The sequence below is a fragment of the Neurospora hispaniola genome (assembly GCF_033458365.1).
Source record: "Neurospora hispaniola strain FGSC 10403 chromosome Unknown B0T23scaffold_3, whole genome shotgun sequence".
Lineage (NCBI taxonomy): Eukaryota > Fungi > Ascomycota > Sordariomycetes > Sordariales > Sordariaceae > Neurospora > Neurospora hispaniola.
In genome coordinates this window covers 183,217-200,384 of record NW_026944408.1, presented here as the reverse complement: position 1 = coordinate 200,384, position 17,168 = coordinate 183,217, and the positions used below count along the sequence as shown (strand labels likewise).

The 17,168-nt window shown below is 50.7% G+C and overlaps 6 protein-coding genes across 6 annotated transcripts; all 6 read left to right on the top strand.

The window, feature by feature from the left end:
* Positions 1-2,019: 2,019 nt before the first annotated feature.
* Positions 2,020-3,654, top strand: B0T23DRAFT_411356 (uncharacterized protein; the record flags this gene model as incomplete). Its single annotated transcript, XM_062839439.1, has 1 exon — positions 2,020-3,654. The coding sequence occupies one exon, from the start codon at positions 2,020-2,022 to the stop codon at positions 3,652-3,654; it is 1,635 nt and encodes a 544-aa protein (XP_062693572.1).
* A 1,855-nt stretch (positions 3,655-5,509) lies between these two features.
* Positions 5,510-6,422, top strand: B0T23DRAFT_315142 (uncharacterized protein; the record flags this gene model as incomplete). The annotated part of the gene is made up of 3 exons (XM_062834843.1): positions 5,510-5,582; positions 5,706-5,817; positions 5,858-6,422. The coding sequence occupies 3 exons, from the start codon at positions 5,510-5,512 to the stop codon at positions 6,420-6,422; spliced, it is 750 nt and encodes a 249-aa protein (XP_062693571.1).
* A 384-nt stretch (positions 6,423-6,806) lies between these two features.
* Positions 6,807-7,766, top strand: B0T23DRAFT_102446 (uncharacterized protein). The gene is made up of 4 exons (XM_062831715.1): positions 6,807-7,071; positions 7,183-7,293; positions 7,349-7,539; positions 7,599-7,766. Exons 2-4 carry the CDS (start codon positions 7,186-7,188, stop codon positions 7,726-7,728), a joined length of 429 nt encoding a protein of 142 aa, XP_062693570.1. The 5' UTR covers positions 6,807-7,071; positions 7,183-7,185; the 3' UTR covers positions 7,729-7,766.
* Positions 7,767-11,530: 3,764 nt separating this feature from the next.
* On the top strand, positions 11,531-12,014 carry B0T23DRAFT_375955 (uncharacterized protein). The gene has a single exon (XM_062836919.1). It carries the CDS (start codon positions 11,608-11,610, stop codon positions 11,872-11,874), a length of 267 nt encoding a protein of 88 aa, XP_062693569.1. The 5' UTR covers positions 11,531-11,607; the 3' UTR covers positions 11,875-12,014.
* A 2,615-nt stretch (positions 12,015-14,629) lies between these two features.
* Positions 14,630-15,558, top strand: B0T23DRAFT_403178 (uncharacterized protein; the record flags this gene model as incomplete). The annotated part of the gene is made up of 3 exons (XM_062838753.1): positions 14,630-14,655; positions 14,686-14,703; positions 15,351-15,558. The coding sequence occupies 3 exons, from the start codon at positions 14,630-14,632 to the stop codon at positions 15,556-15,558; spliced, it is 252 nt and encodes an 83-aa protein (XP_062693568.1).
* A 521-nt stretch (positions 15,559-16,079) lies between these two features.
* Positions 16,080-16,292, top strand: B0T23DRAFT_403177 (uncharacterized protein; the record flags this gene model as incomplete). The annotated part of the gene is made up of 2 exons (XM_062838752.1): positions 16,080-16,162; positions 16,193-16,292. The coding sequence occupies 2 exons, from the start codon at positions 16,080-16,082 to the stop codon at positions 16,290-16,292; spliced, it is 183 nt and encodes a 60-aa protein (XP_062693567.1).
* Between the last annotated feature and the right edge of the window lie 876 nt (positions 16,293-17,168).

The window sequence follows — 17,168 nt, the reverse complement described above, 5'->3', positions numbered from 1 at the left end:
TTCACCATTGAGATTTTGGGATTGGGAAATGATTCGGCTGGGTGTTGCAACTTTGATTCTTCCCTTGTTTCTCCACAGCATAGCAATGCCGGATGCTCTTCGTGTGTTGGACAGTCCAATACTGGTTTCTTTGTATCTGAGCTCGAGACCTCGGGTCAACTTCACAAGGCCCTTCTGTGGTCAATTGATTCATGTCGTTCCTCTACATATGCGACCAGCCCCAAGGCTACTGTAGAAGCTCTTGAATTCTTCGAAACTCCTCTCTCCTCTCTTCATCGACATCATTCAAGTTTTGGTACCTAATTTTGGCAATCACATCATCATCAAAAACATCATGTCCTCGACATCCAAGTGCCTCGGACTCTGTTGTCATCTACATCATCACCTTCACCTTCACTTGAGAGTTGAGACGGCTTGATAGGCATGAATCAGCTCTGGGGTTTGTAAGTTGCCTTCCGTTCGCAATCCATTCATTGTTCGCATCCCTTTACGATTTTATGTAGGAAAATGCTAATCGACAATCCAGCCAGTCACCAGATCTAGAGAACGAGCTGCTACCCCCGACACGCCCACCTCTCCAATCCAAGTCGACCCCGATGCTATTGGAGTAGATATGGAGTATGCCACGAATGGTACTCCATGCAGACACCACGAAATCGTAACGGGCAGCACGATCATGGATCCCAGAGCACCAGCACCCCGTTTGGCGCCCCCGCTGCCACCGATACCGAGGCCGGTGCCTGAGGCACTTCGGATCTTCTACTCCCGACGAACAAGTTGTCCCTCCCAAGCTTGAGGCCAGTCAACACCATACCGTAAACAAACAAAGTCTTGCCCGTTGCGGTACTTCAAAGGAGCGGGTGAGACCTTATGCTCGCTCTTGGTTGCAGGTGTTTGGTACATGTGTGGAACAAGAGTATGAGGGCTTTTGTCGTGGATACCTCTCTTCTGGCTGAGTTGCACAGAACGGAAGGATAGCCTGAAATCCGACGAGATCCAGAAGACAAACCTCGTGCTTACGTGCGGGACAATGGGAGATGCTGTGTTGCTTGAAAACATAAGGAAGTACTCGATCGGATGTGCTGGGATCCTGCCTGTCTGTGTATCGTATATACTCAGGCCATCCGTTTTTGGTTTCCTGGAAATCAGGAATGGTCTTTAAACATACTGCAATAATCATGCTCGCCAGAAATTGTATGCATGCAGGTGAATTCTAATGTCCCCACTCGCCAACACTATCGGAAAGACAGTAGAAAATGACAGGGCACCAGAAGAATTGGATTTACAATGTATGCTTCGGGGTGACAATGCGTCGTCCCCGCTACACGTATTTTCTATGGGCGGAAATGGTGCACTTTCGGACTCATACATATCTGATCATGTCTGATATCCAACTGAAGGAACCGTATAATCTTGGGCCATTGATTTTCAGGTTCCAGGGGAATCAGGCATATGCAGACATACATATGCCCGATTCTGTACATTTTATGCACTCAAAAAAGAGCGGGAGAGCTATATTGCCACCCCGGAGCTCGGTAAATTTGATTCTTCTAGATCTATACCTTTTCCCACCTATTCCTTCAAGTGAGCTGGAGGGTGGGGACATTCTGCATCACCGCCTTGCATAGAATTTCTAGTAGGCACAAATGTTGCAGTATGCTTCCTGTTTATGTCTGATTTCCCTGGAACCTGAAAATCAATGACCCGAGATTTTAAGGTACCTCTACCGCCTGAAAGTTCTATGTGCATTTTACTCAAATATGCACACGTATGGTATGCCGGGGAAGCAGGAAGTCCAACTCGGATACCGGATTTGAAACCAGTTAGGCAAGATACCTATAGATGTGCCTTCCGCCTTCACACCTCTAAATACCGTAGAGGTCAAGTACTTAAAGCCTACCCGCCCTTCCTTTCTCCCTCTTTTACCAAATGATTTTTGTCATACAAACTCCCCAACATCCACACATGCACTAAATCTACCTCTACGTAACCTTCAACTTACGCTCGACCATTTTTATCATGTCGTCCAATCCGACTATTCTCCCCAGGTATCGCGGCGCCGTTTCCAACGACGAAGACATGGACGGATCCATCCAACAGCCTGCCACCCAATATAGCAATCAAATTGTCCTTGATGCCGAAGACCCCATGGGCCACTCCTCACAGAGTAACAGCAATGCCTACGATGTCTTCCCCCAGTCTGGAGGCAACCAGTTTCGCGCCACGCCCGACCGACAACCTGAGCTTTGCGGTCGGTATGATGCACCGCACTACCGATTTTACGAAGATTGGAACACGCAGCTTGTCTTTGATCTCCATGAAAAGAATAGCAACAATGCCTGGAAATACTCTTTTCAAAAGATGAGTTACACTCTTCGCTCTTGGTTATACCATTTCACCGAAGAAACACTGCAACAGCCACCTCCTCAACCGCCCGTTGAGCTCAGGCCTCCCCCAGAAGCGATCCGGAAGTTCACATCTGTTCTCGTCTCTCAACATTATCCTGTTGAAACAAACTGGAATGTCGCCAAGTCCACCAACAGATACGAGACTGTTGAGGCGGAATGGTATATGGAACTTCGCCATTTCTTCGTCGATCTCCCCACGCAGCTCACTGAGCTGGAGGAATGTCTGACCGGTACCGCCTCTGCGTTCTCCACCAACGACAACGAAGAAAACAAGGCCGACACGCGCGCGCTAGCCAACTGGACCTCCCATCAACTACCCGACGCCTTTGCCGGCCGTCATCCCGTCTACGCCTACCCACGCGCTCGCTATCCCAATCTCCGCTACGCCCGGCGGATTGTCTTCTCGCAACGTCTAGACATCCAAGACAACCACGACCAGTCTGACGATAACAGCAGGTGGCTGACAGGCCGCTGGCTCGTGGTGGCCTACCTTTTTGCTCCGACCCGCAAAGCAGTCAAGAAAATGGACGTGAAGAGTCTACTACTCTCTGGCTGCACTCCTGCTGGCCATGGTACATATAGGAACACAAACACGATGTCGCGTCTCAACGCCTACAACCCCATCAGGGATGTACATATGACATCCATGAGGCCCGGCTCAAGAGAGTGGTGGTTGCTACCGAGACAAAATATTTTCTTCCAGCTCCAGCGTTGTGACGATGAGATGCTCGCCACAGCCTTCATCTCCCAAGATCCCAACGACTATGACAGACCATATGTCCATCGTCGGAATGATCACGATTCCTCCACTCCCGACTACAGACGCCACATGGAACGGCGGCTGGAGGACATGGAACGGCGGCTGCATGACATCGAATGGGCGCGACCTCTCCCATTTGCACACGCCCATGGCCATGGAGTCGGCGGAGGTATCCTTTCGGGACTCAACGGCCGTTGTAGGTTGGTGGATCGGATGTGGCCTGCTTTGATGACGGGCCAGGACATGAAGACGGCTTGGGATGCTTCCGGTACTACCTCCAGCAATTCTAGTACCTGCTGCACTCCAGGTAGTACATCTAGTACCTCTTCCGAAGAAGATGATACCACCTCTGACAGCGATGACGACGGGGAGGGCTCTTTCGGCTTTACCCTCAGGATGGTGATCGGCTTGGTCGCTACTGCTGGTGCACTTTGCGAACTTGCAAATTCTTCTCGGGACGAGCTTTCGTCTTCTTCGCCACGATAGGTGCCTCTTCGAAAGATGAAAGGTGGATCTCAAAGAGCACGTGTGAGGTACTTACCTCTACTGGATGGGAGGAAAAGGTCAGGTGTAGAGGTACCTTAGAGGTAGTGTTGCTGGAGGAAAGCACGGACAAAGAGGGAAATGAAGCCTAGAGGTACCTAGGTACCTGCTTGGGATTACTTTTGGATGTGGTGCGCTTTCTACAGACTACAACTACCTCTGCCTAAATAGGTAGTGGCAAGTTTCTCGACAAGCCATGGTTTCCAAACACACAAACAAGACAAAACAATACATGGTCTTTCAAATCTCATGATTTCCACAACCGGCATTTGATCACTAGTAGTCCTGCTCCGCTGGTTTACACCCACATAGGTAGATAGGTACATTACCGAACGAATATAAAAACAGACCGAGCATGGACAATCTTCTATGTCTCACGTGTTACAAAACGGTGAGATGCCACGTACTGAACACACCACCACATTCCTTACTGGTGACCATTCGTGGTCATGGCAACACCTGCAATGTTCCGCCGCCGGCCTGGGTGAGGGCGCGACGGTGGGCGCCGCGCGGCAGGAGACTCCCATGTCTCTTGTTGGGATCGAAACGCAACGAAGGTCACCTAACTTCTGACCGGACATCTTGAGAGAGCCAGGAGCAGACGCCTTTACAGGTAAGTACTGCAGTGGCCGAGACAAGAGTTGGAGGTTGTTCCCGCTGTGGGAAGGTACACTCCAGTGTGATGACGTGGAAGACCTTCTCCAGCAGCATAAGTACCTAAGTACCTAGAGGTACCTAAATATACCTAGGTACCAAAGCACTGCAGTGCAGAATATGCGACATCTGACCGGGCTACGCCGTGGAGGCAGCAAACAACAAGACAGAAGGTGACGGGACGAAAAGGAAGGTTCAGCTTTGATTCTGGAAGCGGGAAGCAAGTAGTGGAAGTAAGTGTACCTCTCGAAGGTGAAGGCGTCGGGCCATGTGCAGGATGCACTCGGTCTGTCGACAAACAAGAAGTGCAGTGATTTTAGCGGAGGATCGTGACTGCCTGGAATTACTTGCCTTGCCCCCGCCCCCAACACCAGCTGAGAGATGCCGTCATCGCTCTTGTCTTTTGTAAACAGGCCGCAGTCTAGGTAGTAAACGCTTGTGTCTACTAGACGAACCCCGCCGTCTGTGAGATAAAGGCACTTGTCAAGACCTGCAGGTGTCCATCGCATTCCCTTCCCCTTGACACCGAGTCTTTCCGTTCTTGAGGTTGGAGTGAGGACACGATCCGGCACGTCGAAGGAGGAACCATGCTAACTCAGGCATCATCAAGGAACAGAACAATATTGGGTGCCTTCAGGTTACCTACCTCTACCTACCTTCTCCGTCTAGGGCCCTGCCTTCCCTTGGTTCTCTCATGAAGCTGGAAGAGTCATGTTCCATATCCCTACCAGATACAGCACGCTTTACCAGCTCAGTTGGGGCACCCAGAAAGCTATAAGATCCCTCTCCCCGCCTCGGCTTGTCGTCGGTTTCTTTCTCGTCAGCATCACATCTTCATTCGCTTCAACATATCCATCATCATCACCATCACCCTGATGGCTGCCTTATGGCACAAGGTCCCCTCGTTCCTCTATATTCCTCGCTAGCTGGAAACAGTCGACTCCCAAGACAACACGTCCCGCGAGACCACGAGCGCAATCTTTCAGGAAGATCCCTCTCCCCCCGGCCCAGCCGTTCGTTCGATTTTTCTCTCTTCAACATCATTCACATCATCGCCGTTCGTTATTTTTTGGTCGCTGTCGTTCACCAATGCGTTCGTCCATCATGATCCCCACAATCCTTTCGTTCGCCGGGCATCATCCATATGTCTTGGTATGGTTTCCAGTGCTCGCCATTACATGGGCCTTTACCTTCCCCCCATCTTGTTTTTGGCCCCTGTAAGTCCACCTCTACTTTCCATTTCCATTCGTTCTTGTTCCTTCCTTTCGCCTGTCTTCTTCTCTCCTCAACAACTCGCCTTGTCCTCTCAATCCTCTCTATTCCTCGCTAACCGGAAACAGCCGGCTGCTATGCGCCCACGTCCCAGGTGCCCGAGACCCGAACCAAGAAGAGCCATGGCCGCCTTGCCTTCCCCGGGCCCACTAGCTTCAACCGTGGGTTAGGGATGAATAGGTCAATGTTATTCCCAGGTCACGGAATCCATTACTGACAGTTGCACAGAGCGTGGCCGGCCTTTGAGATGTCGCTGGAAGCTGCAAACAACCTGGCAGGAAGAGCAGCCCCGTGAAGCTGGGAGCGGCGCAACGGATCCCATACCAACATCTCATCATGCATTCATGACCAACATCGCTTTCATCTTTTCATCCACAATGTCCGAGTGCGTGACGGTCAACACTCTCGTCGCAGCCTTGGCGCACAAGGTCTTCCTCGCCAACATATGGCTCCTCGTGTTCTCCGTCAACATACTCTCGTCAAGACCTCCGGGTGTCCATCGCATTCCCCTACGTACCTCGACCATTGACACCGAGTCCTTCCGCGCCACTTCTACCGAAGAAGGAACCATCGGCATCATCAAGGGAAAGAATACTATAGGTGCCTTCAGGTTAGCTTCTCCGCTGGAAGTCATGTCCCAACGCACCACTGACAAAACAAAGCAACAGCTGCTGCCCCTACCACAGACAGCACGCTTTTCCAGCTCAGTTGAGGCACCAGAAAGCTACAAGATTCCTCTTCCCCCGGCCCAACCTCTCGTCAGATTTTCTTTCTCTTCAACATAGTTAAGAACTGTGTTTTTTCTTTTAAACAACGAACATTCTTTTTGCTTCCATCCCTTCGCTCCACCATCCCTTCGTCTCATCATTTTTCCATCCCAACCAACCCTTCAACATGTGGATGTCTGTTTACCAGACGCTCTGGGCCCTCGCGGAGCCCGTTCTCATGCCCAAGGTCGTCATGTTGGCACGTTGGCTTGCTGTCTTCACCATCAACATGGTGGTGGTCTTCCCCAGGGATACACGGACAAGCTTCTGGCTCCTGTAAGTCTACTTTATGTTCTAATTCATTTTTGTTTCTTTCTCTCTCTTCTCATTTCCTCGACAGCTTACCTTGTCCTCTCGGTCCTCTCTGTTTTTCGCTAACCAGAAACAGACGGTGGCCCAGGGCCCACCTCCCTCGTCCGCAGGAGGAGGATGGCTGGCCGCGGGGCCCTGCGGCTGCCGCCCAGCCCAATCTCTCGTCAAAATTCCTTTCTCTTCAACATTGTTAGGAACTTTGTTGTGTGCCCTCGCTCTCCAAGTCCCAATTCGCGAAGATGACCTGCCTAACAGCATTTCTTACCGCGCTCTTCACAAAGCTCCTAACCATCCTTATTTGGGTGTCAGTATTTTCCTGCAATGCTGTGTCCGTATTGCCACGGTGGTGGGTGTTGTAAGTCTACTTTATATTCCAATTCATTTTGTTTTTTCCCTTTCTCTTCTCGTCTCCTTGCAGCTTACTTTATCCTCTGGTTCCTCTCTGTTTTTCGCTAACCAGAAACAGGCGATGCCCAAAGTCCCATATTCCGCAGATCCCCTGGCAACAGCAGCCTCTTGTCGCTGGCATGACCCCAGGGCAGCGCGGGCCCTAGTGGCAACCGTGGATCCGGTTCTAGTAAGTTAATCAATATTCCCAGGTTATGAAATCTATCACTGACAGTTGCACACCGGTGCCATGCCCGCCGTGTCTTTTTTTTTTGTTCACACCTCGGTTGCCCCCCCACCCCCGGAAAAAGATGTCGACGGGAATTACCGCCGCCGCAGCCTTCTGGACGGTCCTTTGGGTCAAGTGTTTGCTTGCTGTCGTGTGGTTGGTGGTATTCGCCTCCCACATGTTCTTCGTCTGGCCGGGTTGGCCGCTGTAAGTATACTTCATGTTCCAATTCATTTTTGTTTCTTCCTTTCTCATCTCCTCAACAGCTTACCTTGTCCTCTCGGTTCTCTCTATTCCTCGCTAGCCGGAAACAGGCGCTTGCCACGCGAGTATATCCCCCACGGCCCCGAAGAACTCGGTGAGGCGCTGGCCCGCCATCAGCAGGAGCAGCGGTAGTAGCGACCACAGCAACAACAGTAATAGGAGCAGGAGGAGCAGCCCTGGCAGCTGGTAGTTTGGCAGCCTCGTGTACTAGAGGTAGCCCTCGCCAGGGACCTCGCCCCTGCTAACGCCGCCCCTGCCAACGATATCCCAGTGGCGGCCCTGGGTGCCGGATGAGTAGGTCAATGCTATTCCCAGATTATGAGATTTATCGCTGACAGTTGCACACCAGAAACTTCCCGGCCGTTTCCTTCTGTGTGGACGCAGCGAATGCTATCACGCAAGGCGTCTCCAACTGGAAGTAACCATTCACTTTCCACCTCGACATCATGGGAACTTCGGGCCGGTTGGTTGGCTTTGATGGATCTTGTCACGCTTCCGTGAGTGCTGCGATCTGTGCGAGGTGGAAATGACGGGGTAGAGCCGACACGGAAACGGGCAAGAAGAGATTGGTGTTGGGAAAGTCTTTTCTGCGCAGTGGTGTAGGCGGATGGTACCGGATGGAAGTTTGTTTATTGGATTTGTTCCTGCCAAGAAATGTTTTGTCTGCTTGAGAAGGAGTCCTTAGATATGTACAGTAATGTACCCCGTTTCCACTTTTGGAACGGCTTGTCGGGTACTTGAGGTATAGAGGTTGAAGAAGGACAAGGCGTCAATGATAGACCAGCTGGGATTGCTTCGTGGATTTGGGCTGTAAGAATACGAAAAGAGTTAGCGATAGTATAGCCATTCATTCATCTACACAATCGTTGTCGTCCCATGTTGTTTTCTCTGTGTAGAGCCCTTGTACGTCTGTCAAACGCCCCGGGGATCCAATCGGTTCATGGGGCAATTCTTCAAAATAATAAAAGAAGAAGAAAAGAGAGAACAAAGATCGAAACTTGCATTTGTCACCCAGAAGCATTGCATGCAGTCCTGTCATTATTGGTGCCTCTATTTGGATGGAAGAATTGTGGAATTTGCTAAAAGAAATACCTATGGTTCGCGGACGGCCCTGCTTGGCTGCTTGCTTACTTGCTGGGTACTATGTCGATGTGCTGCGTAGAGTAGCTAGGTAGGATGTAATGCTATTGCTGTTACCTCGTGTTGTATGTATATGTCGTGCGAGGTGAGGTATTGTATGCTGTATAGTGCTGTGTACCTCGGCCTGTTGGTCCCAAAGTAGGGGTAGGTAGGTAAGGTAGGCAGAGGCAAAGTAAGGAAAGGATAGAATTGGCCACCTGCGGTCTCTGTGACTTGGCCCCTTCATTGTAATGGGCGGGCATATATAGAGGTACATATTTTCTTGGATTTTCTGAACTGGTTCCGGAATCCGAATGAAGTTTCACTCCGTTACCTGACGCTTTGGTGAAATGTTGGAATCTCGAGTGTCAGTCAATCCTGGGTTTAATTCAACTCACTGATATAATAATGATATGATATGATCCCACGAGTTCCAGCATCAATTTACACATGCAGTATCCCTATAAACGGCGTCGTACGTGTTACGCAACCGTAAACTTGCCCAGCCTCCAAATGGTGTTTGAATATTCATCCTATATCTGTGTGTTCAATTCCCCCAAATGAACCCCATGCAGCAGCGGCTTGAGCGGCTCGAACGGTTCGAACGGTTCGTTAGGTTTGGATTGCATCTGCAACTTTTTGCATCCTGCAGTGTGACAGGGTTATGTATGTATGTAGACGACCGGTCGGTATGTAGGTACATATGTAGGTATGTAGGCTACTAGACTAGCCAGCCAGCCTGCACGAGGCGATCACGGGGGCTTGCTTGCTGCACTTTGCCTTTGCAGGCTGGGACCAGGGCATGGCATGACATGGCAGAGCATGGCATCCACGCGGCTCGGGGATAGGGACGGGGACATGTACTGACGGGGACGGGGACGGGAGAAGTTGCTGGTTACCCACTGTGATATGGCAAGGGGAGTACAGCGTATTGTGTCTGTGTGTCTGTGTGTGATGGGATCGTATGAATCCCAGGGGCCAAACAGGAAAGAAAAGGAAAGGAAATATGAGAAAATAAGTGAAGGACCAAAGGAGTTGCTGCTCTTGTTCTAGACTCAAATTGTGTTTTGATTGATTTCGTGAGCTTTCATGGATTGGTAGTTTGGTGAAGATTCATGTTGGTTGTTGGTTGGGCCTTTTTTTGGTGGAGAACAGGAAATCTAGATGGATCAAAAAAAGGCAAAGTTCGAGACTTGGCAATGCAAAAGGCTGTCAATAAAGGGGCATGAATAAATGGAGTGTGTGGCCAATTTCACCCATGTCTCCCGGATTATAGCGTAAGGCCGAGTATGTGTACCTAAGTGCAGTTCGATAGGTACTGGTTGGTGTGTTTTCTTTCGATAATTAGCATACATATGTCGAATCAGATACTGATAAATTAGTTTTTGACCATACCTAATGGGTTGGCATGTGTCCTACTTGGGGTAAGAGCTAACAAACGAATCGGGATTGAACTGTCTGAAGATGTCAACAAGCAGCCTGTGAACGGATGGAATTTTCGTCTACTTGGGCGTAATATACCTAAGCAAGCAACAAGTCCGTGAAAAAAGAGCACGAGCAAGTCGATAGCGATGTAGCAGATAGAAGCCAAATAACGAGCCCATTGAGCTCTTGAAATTGTTGTAGCCTCACCTTATCCGGCTTTGCTGGTCTCGAACGTCATCTTTTGTACGTACCCGGTCCCAGAGTCAACTTGAGGACTACTTTGCTTTCCGGGCTGATTACCTGGAGGCTTCCGAATCCCAAATGGCCCCGAAGCGGCGCACACGGGTGTCTTCGGCGGCTTGAACGGAAGGATTTGCTGTACATGATCACCGATCATCGATCTCCGGTCGGATTCGATCACCATCATCGGCATGTCGACTTGTGTTTGACGTTCAAGGCGTGGAGCCCCGACTGCGGAGCCTGTGGAGAGATGGATAGGTAGACTCCATCCGGAATCCGGGGTAAATTACCGGATCTCAGCGGGTCCCGTCCGCGGAGAAAGGATGTGGATTTTCCGGGGGCCCCCTTTGGCCCCCCGGTCCCGGCTTCAAAGCGTGTGGTCTGTGTTGTGACTTGGAGTTCTGTTGAGATCCGTGTCAGCGTTGTCGGAGTGGGGGCGGGTGTCTAGGGCTTGGTCCATGCGCGGGGCATTGCAGGTGTTGGAGTTGGAGAAGCAAGCCCTCGTCGCCCCCCTCACTGCATGAATGTACACATATCAAGAATTGTCATCTCGGTTCCCTCTTCAGGGTTCTTGAAAGGGTCTTCTCCAAAACGTCACTTTTTGAGATACAGTCATGTTGGAGAAGAATCGCAGAGCAAATGGCAATTTACCATACTGTTGCCCCGGCGGTTCATCAAAGATACACTAGGTACATTCGTCTACCCCTCGCTAGCGATCAAGGTACCTGAATCTCCCCCTGGCGACCCCTCCATTCATGCGCCCCTCCGAGACAGGGCACACACTTCTTGGAATTGAGACGGACGGGCGGGCAAGATGAGATGGAGGGGTAGCTACACCTACCTCATGTCTACTTGTATAAGTCCAAGTCGAGCATCTCATCTTCATCGAGGAAAATGCTTTTCCATAATGGATTAATCGCACGTTGTGTCGTGCTTCCAGGCTCGCCCTCTTCAAGCGGGTACTTCCAAGTTCACCCTCCCTAGTGCCCCGTTCGAGGTCAGCAGTCAATGGAGGACCGGTTGGACGTCGAACCATCAGGAACATCACACCTCGATTTCTGAGTCGTACTTGGGCTGCCCGTAGCTCAAAGTGGTGAGCTCCGTGGAGCTTGGTCCCTCGTTCCGTGTCTCACCACCATCTTACCTCCCATCCATGTCCAGACGCCCGTCCCATCTACACTAGATGTCTGGCCCCGGGTCCGCTTCCCCGAACTCTTTCTTCACTACATGGCTTCATCTTCTTTCATCAAAGCAGGAGTCCTTTTGTTTTCGTTCTTGTCAGTCCAGCCTCAATGCTGGCAAGTTGGTGGCACATTTTGGACATTGAGGCAATGTAGGTACGTAGGCGGCAACGCAGCCTTACTGCCTGCAGTGCATTATCTGTTTACTGCTGACGGAAGAGGCATGCCAGGCATCTCAACATCAAGCCAAGCGTCTTTGGATTATGTATGCTGCCTACGCGAACCCACGCATAGATCGAAATTGCACGCTTGAGATGCCTGGGGCGCGCCCTGAACGGAATCTTTCAGTGAATTGTGCGTCATTTCGTTTCTACCATCCCAAAGCTGTCTTGATTTTACGTTTGAAAGCACACTACGTAGGTATTGAACTACATCATGTAGGTGTAGTCAGCGGTCTGCAGGGTCTGGTTGGGACGTCACTCAGTCCAGTCCCGTCACTGCAGGTGGTTGCGTTGCTGCGCCACGATCCCGTCACCTCGTTCGTCACGTTGGTGAATGATTGCATTAGAACCAAACCATCGATATAATCGATGGAAGCTTTTCTGAGTCGGGTCGCTACATACTATGTATTGTCCCAGTATCGGCTAGTGCAGGCTTGACGGGCATCATGCACTTACTGCTGCAGGAAGGTACCTATGTACAGGTAACTGATCAAAACTGCCAGGGAACAAGGGATCCCGTCATGTCGTGAATGAGGCAAGGACGTCCCTTGGACTTTCTGGGCTTTTCTGGGTCCAGTCCGATGTTGCGTTGCGTTGAGGTTGGGGCGGCATGTTGGGGTTTGCCAGGATGGATGTTGGGGGTCACACACCTAACACCACCCACCACAGTCCAGTTCCTTCTCTCCCGGGCAGTGCACTCCCCCACCCACCACTACAATGGAGGTTTCAAACCGAAACAAGAGCTTGGGCCTCTTGATACCTACCTAGATACCTACCTACCCCTAATGCTCTGACCGCGAAATAATCTAGCAGATGAAATTGGCCTCGTGCAATTGAGGAATGGCCTCCCCTGGCCTCATGGGCTTCCGCGGTCTCCGCGGACTCTAGAGAATCGAGGCGATGAATGTGATGAGATTGAGTACAGAGGTAGGCCAGGCCTTCCTGGCTTTTCGAGCGCCATGTTACAATACCTAACGTCAGCCAGTAAGGTCTGGATGGAGTCCACGCAGCGAGGTCGGTGGACAAATCCATGTTAAGCCGCGGATACCCCATGCTCCCTCCATAGCGTACCATCACTGCAGGTAGACGGATTCGGTTTCGGACTTGGGTACCTACCATGGATGGGCTTCATGCGAGGCAACCAGAAAAGCAAGACAAGCGCGCGGGCAGCGGACTTGGAGTTCTTCGATAGGTAGGTAGGTAGTAGGTGCAATGATGCATTTCCACTTGTGAACAGAAAAGAGCTTCAGTTACAGCTTCCGTTCGATTCCAAAGTTCCTAGAGGAGAGGTAATTTACCTAGAGGTGCTGAAAACATAAGCTGGGTCGGACAGGTGCCAAACGGTGTAGAGGTAGTAGTAATTGTTATCGTGACCGAAGAGCTGGACATGGCGGCTCTGAACAGCTGCTCTTTTTCCTTGAACTGATCTGATAGCAATCCCAAGACTTGTGTCGCGGCTCTAGTGTACACTACCATAGCAAATGAGGCATCGCACAACAAATTGCGCCGCGTCCAAGCAACATGCTGTAAGCCGCCTACTGCGCGTGCGGAGCTTAGGGGTCAATTAGGGGTCAGGGCAGTTCCGGCGTGCATGTGCAGGGGACCAGCCGGCGAAAGGGCCCCCCGCATGTCTATGCGGGAACCGCGGTGTTGGAGCAAAACGTAGTTTTGATATCTGAATATCGTAAAGTTGATATCTACATTTCGTAGTAGTATGACTTGTGCACTGCAAGCGCGAGCCAGGTCTACTCCCGCGGAACGTCAAAGCTTCTAGCACTAGCTCAGCATCGAGGGCCCGGCCACACCAAAGGTCCAATTGCGATGGATCTGTGTCAGTCGTTCAAAATACAAAGTCCCTTTCTTTGTGGAATGGACTCGCAACCGCGCAAGGATTTAATCGCAAGCTTGCTTGTCCATCCCCAGTCCGCGATTATTGATGGTGGTGAGCTTGGTCCAGATGGAGCTTCAGTTGCCTGTAGCAGTGTAGAGGTAGTCACGGTTACTACAGTAAATGCGCTTCGGATTTCAACTGTGTGAGTTTCGACCACTGAAATATCCCACTGATTGACACACTGTGTCTCTCAGACTGCCGCTTCATTGGCTTTGCAGTCAGCGGATCGATGTTCCTGGCCGCTTACAGAGCCCTGGATCCCTGATCACTTCTCAGAACTCAGGGACTTGTTGTCAAGTTTCAAAGCGTCAAGGTATAAATAGGACCTGAGTAGGAATGCCAGTCTCGGGAGAACCCCGGATCTTTGAATCACGTGCTGTTGATAGCAGCGATGATAGCAGTTTGATAGGGAAGAAAACTCCTTATCTTCTCTGACTGTCTTCTCTTATATATACTATCTCAAGTGAATTGGTATTGTGTCCAGATCTGCTATGCACAGTTTCCTAGATGGATGTCGAGATTGGTGCGGATTACGAACCATGGGTGTAAGAATAAGCAAACCACAAAGAGACATCAGAGGACAGTCTGTCTCTCTTGAGAGGTTGATAGAAGCTCCAGGACTTTTCTATTTAACCTATAATCGAACAAACAAACCAGCATTGTACAATATTGTTTCCTACTGCCAATAAACGAAACATGGTCTCCCAACGTCAACCCTATGGTGGCAACAGTCAAGCTCTCAATGGTATGTCCGGACAAAACCCGGAGAAAATACGTGATTGGCGATAAGTAGCCGCAATAACCCCGTCTCGCCCTTTTTTGGTTTCTAGGGCAAGCCCAAGGCATGAACCACACGGAACTAGCGTAGGTCGCGTTGGGTCTCGGGGTCTGTCTGGCACCATCCATCTCGAGGTCTCATATCGATAGGACGCCCGCGGATGCCTGGATGCCATGCCATGCCATGCGCTGCAATGCCCTGTTGGTCCCGATAGCTCCCACTTGGATCTGGCAGCGATTGTACATGGTCCATGTGAGTGGAGGGCAGCATGTATCGTACAGTCAACCACGTCGCCCTTGAAGATGGTGAGAAGTGATATCAGAACTGATGTTTCTTGGCAAAGAAAGGTAACCGCGGAATGGGAAATAGCAATGCCATTGTCCACTAGGAAATCGGTACATTGGATGAGTGAGCTGGTAATTGAGCCTCTTCTCTGGGCCTCAGGGAGAGGCCATTGCCACTGAGGCCATTGAGGCCATCTCATCCACATCTCGGGCCTCATGCCGCTCCAAGTGGTGGCATGGCATGTCGCAGTGTAGAAGGAAGGTCGCATTTCTTTGTTCTTTTTATGCCAAGTGCAAAGTCTCGATCTGAACCTGTGACCCAAGAAAAGCTGTGATTCGCACTTGAAATGAGCAGTTTAGCGAGTCGGGATGCCCAACAAAGGAAAACGGGCCATTGCGACGAAAACTTGAAGGGTTCATCATGTATACCACTGCCCATAGTGGATACGGACTGTTGAGCTTGGTGATGGTATTTCCCAAAAGCAAAGTTAACGTAACTTCTGATCAAAGACACGCATCGGAACCAAAAAGTATCAAGAGGCTGTGAACAAATGAATGTAAGAAGTGAACGAATGGGAGAACATGCAGATAAGGTGCATCAGGCTAGTACAAAAGCGGAAAAGGCTGCGATAAAACTGGTCAATTAGAGCGAGGCTTGTCCGACGCGGCCCTAGGTAGCCAGAGTAGCATTGAAGCCGACGGGCAAGAACTGCTGCAGCAAAAAGAGTCCGAGGCAGAAGCATCAGATACCCTGTTCCTGACGATGGGGAGGAAATCTAGAAGATCATCAGTTGTGTCTGTCATCCACGTGTTGTGCTACTGATGTTTTGTGGTTGCTGTCGGGGCGAATCTGGAGGCTCAACTTGCCGGCCTGTTGCAGTCGCAGATCGGCCATCGAACATCCTTGATCAGTCAGGTTAGAGTGGGTCCCAGATATCTATCTGATCATCCAAGAAGAAGAAAAGCACACGCGTATTTCAAAAAAAGTCAGGGTCGGCCGCGCAGCAGATGCTCCGGCTGACGACTGACTGCAGGCTGCGACTGTGCCAAACAAACTGTGGTCGGTACGGACGGTGTCGACCAGACTGAAGGATAGTGAAATATGATGAGAGGGAGATGCATGGTTTCAAGAGGCGCAAATCACTAGGTAGCTACGTATGTAAGTTGTTTCTTTGGATGGACGACCATATAGCATTTAACCGCACCAGGTGGACGAACAGACAGTGATGTCATTTTCCATCTTCCCAGTCTGGTGCACACACATCATGATCATGCCGCGGACATAGTACACACATGAATCGTTTGCAATTGCCCCAGACAAGGAGGGCGGGAGTCTAAGAGGCCATGCCCGCCGTGCTCCAAGTTCGCTTGTTCAACGAAGTGGGAGATGCCGATGGCCTCTTTGGTTGTCTCAAGAACAACTTGAAGTCAGAAGGAAAGAGCCACTGTGCAAAGAGTCCTGTTCAGTTGCAGATGCCCGGAACGTGGAGTGGCAGCAAGCCGAGTGACTCTCTTAGACGCTTGATTATCATCCCTCATTGGTCAGAGAATGACTGAATCGTTTCCATTGGCTGACCTCAATTGACAGGGTCCAGCTATCCTAAGCAGACTTGGCAAGACTTGCATACTATGGTAGTAGTAGCAGGTACGAAGACGGACGAGGACCGCTGACGGTTCATCAACGGGGTCACCTGCGCAACTCTGGCGACCAAACCGGCCGGTAACAGGTGGATCGGCCTGTCACTTGCGCTATCCAGGTATTTCTCCGGTACCAGTGCAGGTAGGTCAGGGCGCCATGGTGTGTTGCAGTCTCACAGGGGTTTTCGCCGTTCTGGTTGTGCCGTAATGTGATGCTTTGGACGGACAAGGAAGAGAACAAGGCGATGATGGCGGCCCGGCGACGATATCATTAACGGACGGCGACGGCAATGATAAGTAACAGTTAACACCCTGTAATGCAATATACACTACCATGTATACAAGTACAAGACCACACATGTATGAGTGCAGTAGGTGGTTCATTTGTAACGAAAATGCCTGGCAATCAATGGAGGGGAAGTCTGCAACTTGGCCAGCCAAAGCCAGAAAGAGAAGAGACCTTCAACGAAGCAGATGCCGGTCTCATCATTTTAACATCCAAGGCGCTACGTCCATTTCCAGATCGTGACCGAAGCTGCTCTTGCCTTGTAAAGTGCAAGTTCCGTCGGGACAATGTGGAGGCCGGGGCCGGCGGCCTTGAAAATGCCCAGAAACAAGGGCGTGCAAGTGCGTTCAAGTGCTGGGTCTCGCCCTGAAGCCCCACAACTTTGCCAAGGTCCATCCAACGATTCCTGGCCCCACTACAGTACCCTCCCCGAGTCACCATCGAGGACTCTCCACACAGTGACACACCTCGTTAGAGCCTCGATGTTCCTTCAGTTCCTCCCGCACCAT